At 40.7% G+C, this 13,042-nt stretch overlaps 1 protein-coding gene across 1 annotated transcript in view; it reads left to right on the top strand.

Annotated features, from left to right (window-relative positions):
• The first annotated feature begins 4,356 nt into the window (after positions 1-4,356).
• The window catches only part of LOC136867114 (E3 ubiquitin-protein ligase rfwd3.L), a 66,645-nt gene continuing 57,959 nt past the window's right edge, over positions 4,357-13,042 (top strand). The window contains exon 1 of the mRNA XM_067144221.2: positions 4,357-4,487. Within this exon, the coding sequence (XP_067000322.1) occupies positions 4,445-4,487 (43 nt within the window). The 5' untranslated portion in view covers positions 4,357-4,444. The remainder of the gene's footprint in view (positions 4,488-13,042) is intronic.

Genomic DNA, 13,042 nt, shown 5'->3' with positions numbered 1-13,042 from the left:
GGGGCGTAACTCGAGTAGGTGAACCATCACTCAAAATTCGTAAATGATGTAATGTCGCTATTTTAGCTATTTTATTGCCTTTAGAGCACGAAACGTCGCATCCTCAACACTGATGGTGCCCGTTTAGTTCGCCCCCGAGGAGAAAGGGGTGTGGCAGTTGCGAGAAAAAGTTCGCCCAATTAGCATATGTGCTTTGGATGCGTGGGGGGCAATAGATGGAAATAAAATGTATGTTGGCGACCACTATAGCGACCGCCTGTGTACCAGGTATTCTATAAGTCAAAGATGCCGACGAGTATTGTAGGCTGTTATCTACCAAAATACAAGCCCCGTCAAAACCATAATTGTCATGACGAATACAGGTACAATTAGGTATGTGAAAACGTTTGGCCGGAGCCAACCAAGTTTCACTGATTAAAATTATATGAGGTTCATAAGAATCAATTAGTAAAAATAGTTCATGTCTCTTGTAAACTACACTACGTGCATTCCACTGAAGAATTATCATTTAAAGAAACAAATGATCTTAATGAGTTGAGGAGTGCCAGAACTCCCTCCTGCTTAGTGAGGAGCATTTTTGACCATTTAGCATCGTTTTCAGCAGTCCTAGCAGAAGCAGAGAGTTTGTCTGAAATAGCTGTAATGGTAGCCGATACCGGGTTTGAGGCCCGGGATCTTTCTTGCTTCGAGTACATAGTCGAATCTACCTGCCTGGAAGTGACCAGTATGTTCTTCCCAGATACAGAAGGTATAGGAGGTATTGCAGTTTTGACAGAGGGAGGCGGTTTTAGAAGTGCACGATATCCCTGGACATCGTAACCTGGCGAGCGATCCGGAGTAGGTGGAGGCGATGAAACAACCGCCGTGAATTTACGTTTTCTCTGCGGCTGAGGCTGAAGAAACGGAGAAGTGCTCGAAAGAGGAGGAAATTGTGTTAGGGTCAAAAGGTGGTTGAATCTATTGGCTACCGGAGTAAAAGGGACTCTGAGGAGAACGTAGAAACTTCCAAAGCCTGCTTTTTTCATTTCCTGTTGTCCCTTATGTTCTGGGCATTGAAGGGATCCTACTGAATGTTCCCCTGAATAATTGAGACAAAGTCTGGTAGAATTCTTACATTCTGTAGTTTCATGATCGTGTGCGCAATTGGCGCATCGAAGGTTTTCAGCCCTACCGTTTTTCCTAGTATGGCTATATCGTTGACATCGCCGGCATATCGTCGGTTGGAAGACAAATGGTTCGACCTGGGTACGGACCCCATAAGTGGAAATGAAGGCAGGGAGTGTCTGGCTGCGAAACGTGAGTTTAATGTTGCCAGTTGGAATATAACTGACCCGTCCATCCTGAACGGTGCGTCGTTTCATTCTCTGAGCTCCGACTAGAGGGACGTTCGATTCAGCAACCTTACAAATTTCATCTACCGACATATCTTTATCAACCCCTCTGATAACGCCTATCTTATATAGAGACGCGGAAGGAATAAACGCTTTAAGATGTTTTTCCTTTAAGATAGGGTTAGTGAGAAATTGATTAGCTTTTGTTGTTGTCTGAAACTCAATTTGAATCATATGGCGACCTCGTCTGGCAATTTGAGTAACACCCTCAAATTTACGGACATAAATTTTATTCCCAAAGCCATGGGATGTATGCTGCCCAATTTCTTACTGTCATCAATGGCCTCCACAAATTCTAGGTAGGGGCCCGTATGCCTATCATCATATATCTGTGTTTCAGTTTTGAGAGAACACATATCAACATTAGTAGAGGGAGCACGGTTACTTTCAGGTGGGGTTGAGTCATTTAACACAAGTGTGTTCTCCATAGAAAACTCACGACTATCAGCTTCAATAGACTCCTCCTCCATACTCTGTCCCCCACTCGACTCCGCCATGAGGTTCGGAGTGAGTTGGGAAATTAACACATATAATACTCACAAACTCTCTCACCACTCCCAATGAAGCTAAGAAAGGTGAAACACGCTACCAAATCCGAACCTACTCGCACACTACACTGAGTAATACGCTAGCACCGATAGCCACACGTCCACTCGCCACCGGGAACCAGCACCAACTTAAGGATTACTTTAAAATGGCATTCACGATCACACTGAATTCATTCATGGCCCGCGCTCACCGCCATCTTGCCACAAATCGAAACCTGCCTTGAGGTCTGAGTATTGGAGTTGGTCTTGCTCTAATACTGCCTGCTCTATGCCACTAGTTTAACACAGGGAGGCGCGACTACCAATATTTCTCCAACTCGCCGTAAGAGTCCAGCAGTAGACGCACAATCTTCGCTGTCAGTGTGGGTGTAGCACTTTGTTATTGGTGCATGAATGTGTGTGAAAACCTGAGTTATTTCGTACAGTGAGTAAACGTGTCTGGTCACTTCCGTTCGTACAAGATATATTTTGTATAGGACTGTGAAATGAATTAATCATATTATACTTACAGATATTTCAAAAGTGATTTTAAGGTGTTGGTACTTGTTTCTTTACGTTCGTGCAAGGTATATTTTTCGTAGACCTGAAACTTCAGATTCTTTCCCCGAAATATTCAACTGTTATGTACGGTTTTGCCAATCTTGGCAAGGTTGTTCGCAGCCAGAAAAGATACGACTCCATGAAATACCGTCTAGAAGGGCATTAAGAGAAAAACGGTTGTCGGCTTTATCTAGGCAAGGGCCTAATAAAGGTAGTAATTGGATATCCTCAGATTACTCTCGCATCTGTTCCTTTGCACCTTATCTGAGTATGGGATGGAGCCTCCGCGGCTCAGGTGGCAGCACGACGGCCTTTCACCGCTGGGTTCTGTGGTTCAAATCCCGATCACTGCATGTGAGATTTGTGCTGGACAAAGCGGATACTCCGCTTTTCCCTGTCATATTTCTTTCCAGCAACACCCTCGAATATAATTTCATTTCATCTCTCATTCATTAATCATTGCCCCGGTGGGGTGCGACAGGCTTCGGCAGCCGGCACAATTCCTATCCTTGTTGCTAAATGGGGTTTCATTCATTCCATCCCTGACCCGGTCGAATGACTGGAAACAGGCTGCGGATTTTTTTCTAGAAAGTGTTTGAAGCCGTGGAGGATAGTGGATTCCTTGTGATAAGAATTGTGACGGACAATCACAAAACGTCTTCATGTTTAGACCTTTTGGGCAACCTCAGATATCCAGACGATAATATTCCAATCAAACTAGAGACAGAAAATCAAATCCCAATTTGCGGGTACTAGGTTCGTGTTGTTGAAGAGGAGGATGGAGTGTGACCTTTGTGTCAGCAACATCTCATTGCCTAGAGCTTCGACACCGCTACATGGAACTGATTATGCATCAGAACAGAGGAGGTGTTCGATACCCAAAACCTTGTTTGGTTGCTTTGGTGAAGCATCTGCAGGAGTTCGTTTAAGCTGCTGTGCTCTATTGTCGAAGTCCTTCAAACGTACGAGCGTAATACGAGGACTTGCGACGTCTTTCCTTTCAGAATACCGGGCGAGTTGGTCGTGTGGTTAGGAGCGCGCAGCTATGAGTTTGCATCCGTGAGATAGTGGGTTCGAACCCCACTGTCGGCAGCCCTGAAGATGGTTTTCCGTGGTTTCCCATTTTCACACCAAGTAAATTCTGGGGCTGTACCTTAATTAAGGCCACGACCGCTTCCTTCCCATTCTTACCCTTTCCTATCCCACCATCGCCATAAAACCTATCTGTATCGGTACGACGTAAAACAAATAGCAAAAAAAGAAAAAAACAACTTTCAGAATATGTTTTGTTACAGTGTGAGGTCAATGAAAATCAGCAAACTGTTAGTGATATTATCCTAACCAAGTACGTAAGACCTCTATAATTTGATATTGCGTTGACAAGAACACAAAAAGTACGTTACCACTCCAAGCCTTCGTCCAGGGAAATTTTTAAATTGTGCATGGAAAGGCCAACTGCGACTTCATACAGGGAATGTTGCCGATATTTAATGTTACTGATGTAATTTACGAGCTTCAGTGAACATATGACCATACTGCATAGTGTTTTATACGCTGTCGTCATTAGAAGAATTTTAGAACATTTTGCTTCTATGTCTGCCATCTACCGGAGAAATTTTATCGCAGCGTAGTCGGAAAATGGGTCGCATAGAGGAGACGGTATATGATGATCCAGACGGCGGTGATGGAGCGCAGCGAGGGATCCAGTCGGCTGTGCTGCGCTTTTTTGTTTTTCACCCAGTAAGTGGTGGGAATGTTTGGATATTTTGGGGAATTTCTTCGACGATCATTGTGTTGGTAAACAACATCTGTTTACAGATTTTGTAAGTGCTGCGCGGCTTTCGGTTGTCACAGTGTAATGTTATTATTTTGGTCATATTTAACTGTCCTAATGTAGGCTGTGGGCTTTTCGGTTTTTCTCCTCGAATACATACGTGGAAGAGATCACATTGGAATTGAACTATCATGGCTGGAAACGATGATTCGGACTCGGATGCAACTATATCAGGTGAAGTACCTCCAAGAAACATTTTTAATCATAAATATTTATTGACATGAGTAAGTATCTCATCATATTTGTTGTAATGATTGTAATTCCTTCGCGGAAACAGCAGTAGTTGAATGGTGGTAGATCATTTATAATTTGTACAGTAATAGCATTTCGTTTATTAAGCCCTTGTGATGCATTAGTCTCTTACACTGAATCCAGTTCGAGGCAGGAAATGTTGGTTAGCATTCTGGATCACGTAAATGTGGGAGACCATAATAACTAATATCAATTCCAAAATTTTTATTATGATAACATATTATTCTGTATAATGATTAGAAGTCACCGGAATGAACACTATATTCAATTATCATGTCAGTATGCTGTCACTAAATTTGTGCTAGAGAGAAGAATTTAGGGGTGTTTTACTGGGTTTTGAATTTGATAAGTGACACCTCTATCATTGTGGTAATAAGACATGAGATTACATGTATTATTTAGCTACTTCTGATAGTGGAGAGGTGTGTTCATTGCGATGCCCAGGAACTCAACATCCCGCCCCAAGAAGTACATTTACTTTTACAACCTAATTAAGATTATTACACGCCATATTCATTTCTCAAGTAGCTTGTTGTATTCCTATTGGCCAATGTAAAATGGCACGTGATCTTCCCGTGAAGAAACTTAATCATAATGCATTACCAACCACAAAACAATAAAACTGCAAGTAAATGTGCTGCTGTTGTGGTCCCAATACATACCAATCGTGTTTCCTCACTAAACTAGAGGCCTAGGGCTGCTTCGCGGCTTCTACCCGTCCAGACCAATGGTCTTGTCAATGGTAAGAATCCTAACCATCCAGACCAATCGTCTTCCATCCAGACCAATAATGTTTCCTCACGAAACTAGGGGCTTAGGGCTGCTTCGTGGCTTCTAACTGTCCACACCAATGGTCTTGTCCTACGGCAAGAATCCTAACCGTCCAGACCAATGGTCTTGTCCACGGCAAGAATCCTAACCATCCAGACCAGTCGTTTTGTCCGCGGCAAGAATCTAATGACCACCACCACCAGCTATCGAAGCAAGCATAGTTCCTAAGTATAGAGGTTGGCAGCACTGAGCACTGCTAGAGAACATCCTTTCCGAGTAGACCACGAGCGAGTAAACAAAAGACAGTCATTACGCGTGTGTGGCCCCCGGGCTGGACATTTAGGTAGATATTGACTAGTTCTAGAAATCTAAGTAATTTTTGTGTGAGGCTGTAAGAAATACAAATTGTCATTGAGAATACTTTTTGGATCTAAAAAAAATTATTTTATTATTCAGGATTGTTTTGCTGTGTTTCGGCACATAGTCTTCTCCTGTCGAATGACACCAAGGGTTTTGTTCAAGGCTTTATGTCCCTATGCAGAAGATGAATTGCTCGGTGCCAACAGTGTCACTCCATATGAATACTGAGAGGAGGTTTGAAATTAAATCCAAGCTTTTTTCATACAATCTAGTGATTTTAAATTGTATATCGCCACCTCTTGTACCTTTGCAGCCGATATTCTGATGGTGACATTTCTTTTTACCCAACGAAACTTGTACCGGCTACCCATGGTGTCAGACCACACTGATCATGGCCACCAGGTGTGCTTATAATAATATAAAACTCATTTAAAAATATACAGTATGAGAACTTTCCCAGTGGATAAGATTTATTTGCTTTCCACATAGATCAGGCGAGTTGGCTGTGCGGTTAGGGGCGTGCGGCTCTAAGCTTGGATCTGGGAATAGTGGGTTTGAATCCCACTGTCGGCAGCCCTGAAGATGGTTTTCCGTGGTTTCCCATTTTCACACCAGACAAATGCTGGGGCTGTAACTCTCCATTCATCTGGTATAGCTCCTTGCTATAGTAGCCCCTGTGTATAAAGGAAAGGGTGATAGACATAAAGCTGAAAATTACAGGCCAGTAAGTTTGACATGCATTGTATGTAAGCTTTGGGAAGGCATTCTTTCTGATTATATTAGACATGTTTGTGATAGAAGGCAATTCGGTTTTAGGAAAGGTTATTCCACTGAAGCTCAACTTGTAGGATTCCAGCAAGATATAGCAGATATCTTGGATTCTGGAGGTCAAATGGACTGTATCGCGATTGACCTGTCTAAAGCATTTGATAGGGTGGATCATGGGAGACTACTGGCAAAAATGAGTGCAATTGGACTAGACAAAAGAGTGACTGAATGGGTTGCTATATTTCTAGAAAATAGATCTCAGAGAATTAGAGTAGGTGAAGCTTTATCTGACCCTGTAATAATTAAGAGGGGAATTTCTCAAGGCAGTATTATCGGACCTTTATATTTTCTTATATATATAAATGATATGAGTAAAGGAGTGGAATCGGAGGTAAGGCTTTTTGCGGATGATGTTATTCTCTATAGAGTGATAAATAAGTGACAAGATTGTGAGCAACTGCAACGTGACCTCGAAAATGTTGTGAGATGGACAGCAGGCAATGGTATGTAGATAAATGGGGTTAAAAGTCAGGTTGTGAGTTTCACAAATAGGAAAAGTCCTCTCAGTTTTAATTACTGCGTTGATGGGGTGAAAGTTCCTTTTGGGGATCATTGTAAGTATCTAGGTGTTAATATAAGGAAAGATCTTCATTGTGGTAATCACATAAATGGGATTGTATATAAAGGGTACAGATCTCTGCACATGGTTATGAGGGTGTTTAGGGGTTGTAGTAAGGATGTAAAGGAGAGTGCATATAAGTCTCTGGTAAGACCCCAACTAGAGTATGGTTCCAGTGTATTGGACCCTCACCAGGATTACCTGATTCAAGAACTGGAAAATTAACTGCAAATTAACTTGTTTAAAATCTTAGCAATTCACCTAAGCTACAATAACAGCTGAGGATGTTCCTAAATAGGGAACTAAACATGTACTGTTAACAAATAAATTTGCCAAAAGGCAGAAAAAGTATCAAAACGGTGGAAGTATTTTATATATTGTAAAACTTAGTGATTACATTTTGTTACGGAAAATGAAGTTGATTACTTGCAAAAATAAGTGGTATGTTCCGAGCTGACAGCAGAGAGATGGCGTGGAATGACATTAGTAGACGAATAAGTTTGAATGGCGTTTATAAAAGTAGGAAAGATCACAATATGAAGATAAAGTTGGAATTCAAGAGGACAAACTGGGGCAAATATTCATTTATAGGAAGGGGAGTTTGGGATTGGAATAACTTACCAAGGGAGATGTTCAATAAATTTCCAATTTCTTTGAAATCATTTAGGAAAAGGCTAGGAAAGCAACAGATAGGGAATCTGCCACCTGGGCGACTGCCCTAAATGCAGATCAGTATTGATTGATTGATTGATTGACTGTACCTTAATTAAGGCCATGGCCGCTTCCTTTCTATTCCTAGCCCTTTCCTAACCCATCGTCGCCATAAGACCTGTCTATTACATGTCATAAATCTCATTTTTGGTCCGTATTGAAAATTTACAGTTCAACAACAATAAAGGTGTTTTAATTAGAATTTTAATGGGAGAAGTTTTAGTCTCTGACAAGATTATAGTTTAACCATTGACATTGTTTCCATTAGCATCTTTATATATTGTATCATTTTTCACATTTTTTCCCGAATTTTAATAACTGGCTAAACTTTTAGCTTCCACATTTAATATTAGTTATACTCTTGATGATTGTTTTTAGGCTGAAGATTCCCTTAATTGAGGGCGAAACATGTTCCATTTAACTGATAGGCTAGTCTGTTTATGTAACCACTATAAGTGAAAATAAAAGTATTGAGTAGGTGGACTAAATTAAAACACCATTATTGTTGTTGTAACCTATCTATGTCGGTGCGACGTAAAGCCACTAGCAAAAAAAAGAAACTTTCCACATAGGATAATGTAGATGTTCAAGGGTATTATTTGTTGATTCTGGAGTTCATGGAAATTTAATGTAGGCTTCGATCTACCTAAGATAGAAAATAAATATATTGAAATAAATATAGGACCAATATATCAGATCACAGAGTTCAGTGAGTGGGCAATGAAAATTGAACTTGTATAATGCTTGAGAAAGTAAAGAGAATGGTAAACAAACTAGTATCTTTAAAAAAAAAAAAGCAACATGAGTGGATTGTGTGTGTGTGTGTGCAGTTTTTAGCAAGAAATACTGGGCAAATTGCAGAAACGGTGTTTAGACAATGTCTATGGTTAAACAGTGTCTGAGTATGGCTTCCGTATTGCAGAGATGTTATTTATCACTTAGGCACTGTCTAAAGTCGATGTTCAAGACGACATGTTTAACCACTGCTGAGAGCACTGTTTAACCTCAAAATAGAAGCGAATCGCAGTAGTTGGTTGTTTACTATGAAGCATGTAAATTATGCCGGTAGGTTGAGACGGTTCGGGAGAGAAATGGTAGTCAGACGGCCTCCTGTACTTTGCCTGCTATGAGATTGGAGCAATCCTTTTGGAATGTACGGGGAGGCACAATTTAAAACACGATTTCGCTTTTCAAAGGGAGTTGTTGCGCGACGTGGAAGAATTAATCAAGCATGACACAAGAGGTAGCCCATTACCTGTCATCCTGCAGCTCCTTCTGACTTACGATTCTTGGCAGCCAATGCATTTTATACTATGAACGGTGATACGATAAATGTCAACGTAGCGACTGTGTGCCGGACAGTGGATCGTGTTGTAAGTGCCATCAATAGTCTGAGGAGAAGATTTATCAACTTCCCTAACAACGATGAGCTACCTGCTGTCAGGAATGATTTCGCTGTCCTTTCCAGGTAAATAGGCCTAATCTTTTTTCTGTGGATTGAATGTAATGATCATCTCTGTAATGTGTTAACTCATAAACGTGTTATCCTTTTACACTGTGGAAGATAATTGTTATTATTTCTAGGGACAACTTTCCCGGAATAATAGGTGCCATTGACTGTACTCGTGTCAGAATAACTTGTCCCAATCGTCAGAGAGCTGTCACATCAACCGGAAGGGATTCCATTCTATCAATTGCCAAGTAAATGCACATAACACTGACGCAAAACAGCACTTATTTTTCTGTAATGGCTGTTATTTGTACTCATCCTAATGACAATACTCTTATTAATGTTACACTTCATTATATGGCATGCACAATAGTGGACATAAATAGGGTGTAACGAGTTCATGTTATCACTCCTTTACAACCAGCTACTACTACTACTACTACTACTACTACTACTACTACTACTACTACTGCTGCTGCTGCTGCTGCACTTGAAACCTACTTACATACAACGGTTTTTATTTCATTGCAGGTGATATATGACACTAAGATGAGAATAAGGCGTATTGTTGCTTGTTGGCGTGGCTCAACTCATGATGGCAGAATATTTCGAAATTCTACTATCCATGACCGCCTGGAAAGAGGAGATGTTAGGGGACATCTTGTCGGAGATTCTGGCTACGCTTGCAAGAAATACTTACTCACTCCAGTTCTGAACCCAAGGAATGCAGCTGATACTCGTTATAATCAAGCTCATGTCCTGGCCAGAAATGTAGTGGAAAGAACTTTTGGTTCGTGGAAAAGAAGATTTCCCCGTCTTGCACAGGGTCTGCGAACGAAAGTTCGAAAAAACCCTGAAAATTATTGTGGCGATTGCTGTGTTACATAACCTCGCTGTGCAGTGCAGTGAACTTGACCTGGAGGCAGACTTACCAGATGATGAAGTGCCTGTTGAACCAGTAGGTGACGATGTGATAGGAAACAGATATCGTCAGCTCATAATTGATAACTACTTCACCTGCTAGAAATCTTGCTAAGATAAGATCACCTCAAGTGAAATGAAAATATGTCATTTATTCATTAATTATTATTTAACATGGTTATCAATTAATTGAATTATACCACTCCGGCAAGTAATAACTTTTTTTTTTTTCATTTCCTGTTCAATTAAATGTCTAACAGTGCCTTCCTTTCTTGTAAATCTAACACATGCAACTGTTTGTTGTGGATTTCCTGCATCATTTTCACCGCCTTGTCCTCTTCATCTTCCTCGTGTCCCCTTTTGCTGGACTTGGCACTGGAAGTACACGAAAACATGTTTAGAGGTTATACTGTACTTTTTCCTAAAAGAACTGAGGTTACATTCCATAGAGAAAAGAAATTAATTCAAATTTCTGACCACAACTTACCTTGGAGTCTGAGGTGAAGATCTCTCCCCTGTGAATTCGATTAAGTCCTCCTTTTCCACCTCCTTAACTTTGGCGTCAGGACGGTAACCTCTCTCCACCTCACGCTCGCTGAGCAGCGACAGCTGAGCTGCAACACCTTCCGCAGGGATTTGTTTTCATACGGAGAAAATAATACTTCGTCAAGCAATTTATTTACAATGCATTTCCTACATCAAGAGTAATGATTATTTAATAGTATCCATTATACGTACGTAAGCGAGCTCTCCCTCACCATATTATGGATTTTCGAGAGGTTCGCCTGAATCGCCTAACACCACCAGCACATTCTCCTCTAGAGGACTTAAGGGGCTTGGTGGAGGCCCGCCTCCTGTTGTTTTGGATTTTTTCTTTTGTCATCCAAGTTGTTTTGAGCCTGGAGCTTCAGCCTCCACCACAGTTCTGTGAAAATACCCCAATACATTTTAGTGCATGCCTATTGAGTCAGTTTTTGCATTTATTTTGATTCAACATGATTAGTTTTCCTATATAAAACAGCTTAATTCCCACTGAAATAAATACAACCTGCAAAATTATCTTGGAACTTATCCAACAGAGTCTTGCTGTCACGTGGGGGTTCTGAGGAAAACTGTTGTTGAAAGCCTCTGTAATCTTCTGCCAGGCTACCTTCTTTTTCTGCACTGTATCGCTGTTGTATGCCTTACATTCTACAACATCATATGACTTTAACAATTTCAGAAAATACTATTTTTCCTTCGCTTGAAAAGTTTTCTGAACGTCTTTGTCATTTTCACAACACACAACAGCTGATTAAAGTTGGCGCCTGCATTGTTGAGTTTTCATTGGTCCCAGCTGGCAAAGAGTAGCTTCGAAGACACTTCTATTTCCGTTTTGGAGCTGATATGGAAATATAAACGATGTCTTGTTAAACACCGGCTGAACACCATTTAAGCAACGGAAAATCGAACATGACTTAAACGTCGTTTAGTTCGACGTTGCCTAAGGCTTAAAATTAGTCATTGTTTCTGCAATCGGCCCTCTGTGTTTTGAGAGAAGTATGAAAAACAAAATTAAGACCTAATCATATAATAGAATTCAAAATGAAATCATAGGAGTACTTGGAAATAATTTTGAAACACTTGTCAGGTGAGTGGGAATCATTCTGAAGTGTACCTAGTTAGTATTTTTAGAAATGGGGTGGAGGGAGAAATATTTTGGTTAAGTTTAGATTGTGAAGGAGTGCTAGGCCTGAACATATAAAGGAATATTTTGGAAACATCTTCATTGGGAGACAGGAAGGTAGAATAGAAGTGAGAAATGGTTTCAAATTATAGGCCTACTGAAGGGGGGAATGAAGAAGCAAGGCGAAATGGAGTTGGTGTAGTTATGAGAATAGGTCTAAATGATGAAGTCAGGTGCATGATAGGACATATTGAAAAGAAGGCTGTCAGTGAAAGGAAGAAGAAATGAATGATACATCATGTGTTTGTGCCACAAGTAGAATTTGACAACACATGACAAGGAGCTAGTTGAGGAAGAGCTACAAAGACAGATAAGTGACCAGAACACCATGGTCATGGGGGATTTAAATACCCATATAGGCATGGCTTGGCAAGGATACAGAAACCTGCTGGGAGCCAAAGGCTGGAGAACGAGTTATCAAGAAGGAGAAAGGCTACAGGGTTTCTGAAAGAGAAATGGTGTAGAGATTAAAAACCCACGGTGTAAGAAGAGTGAGAGACATAAGATAACTTGGTATATACCAGGGATAGGTCACAATAATCCATAATGGATTAGGCCTACATCTTCTTTGATTGGGAAACTGAAAGATTCATGACCGATGTAAAAGATAATTCCTTTGGAAGCCTTGAAGAGAACCCATAGAGAGGAGGTGAACAGAAAACCAGAAAAGATGAATAAGGGCATGGAAACTCAAAGAGCAGGTAAAAAGAGGGAAAGTGGGAGAAAATAAAGAAAATCTTTCAGTTGATGAACCTAAAAGAGTTCAGGAAAATGGGAACAGTTCAGAAAAACATTGGTAGCAGCTGCAGAGGAAGTTTGTGGTAAGACTAGCTGTCGGAAAAGGTGGAAGGAAAACACCATCGTGGAATGACAGGGTAAAAGAAGCAGTAGGTATGAAGAACAAGACATTAAGGTAGTGGTTTCAGAAAGGACAGAAGAGGCAAGAGAAGACTAAAAAGCCAGAAAAAAAGAAGCAAAGAAGTTAGTTGCAGTGGAATGGAGAAAGTGGTTGATGATGGAAGAAGACATCAAGGCTAATAAAAAGAGAAGTGGTGCTTTGGTACCCATCCCAGTTGTTTGGAATCATAGAAAATTGTTTTATGATACCTAAGGTAGTAGAAAGGACAGATCATTCTTTTATTCTTGCCCAG

The sequence above is a fragment of the Anabrus simplex genome, chromosome 1 (assembly GCF_040414725.1).
Source record: "Anabrus simplex isolate iqAnaSimp1 chromosome 1, ASM4041472v1, whole genome shotgun sequence".
NCBI lineage: Eukaryota > Metazoa > Arthropoda > Insecta > Orthoptera > Tettigoniidae > Anabrus > Anabrus simplex.
The sequence above is the reverse complement of the archived record's forward strand: the minus strand, read 5'-3'. Positions and strand labels throughout refer to the sequence as shown.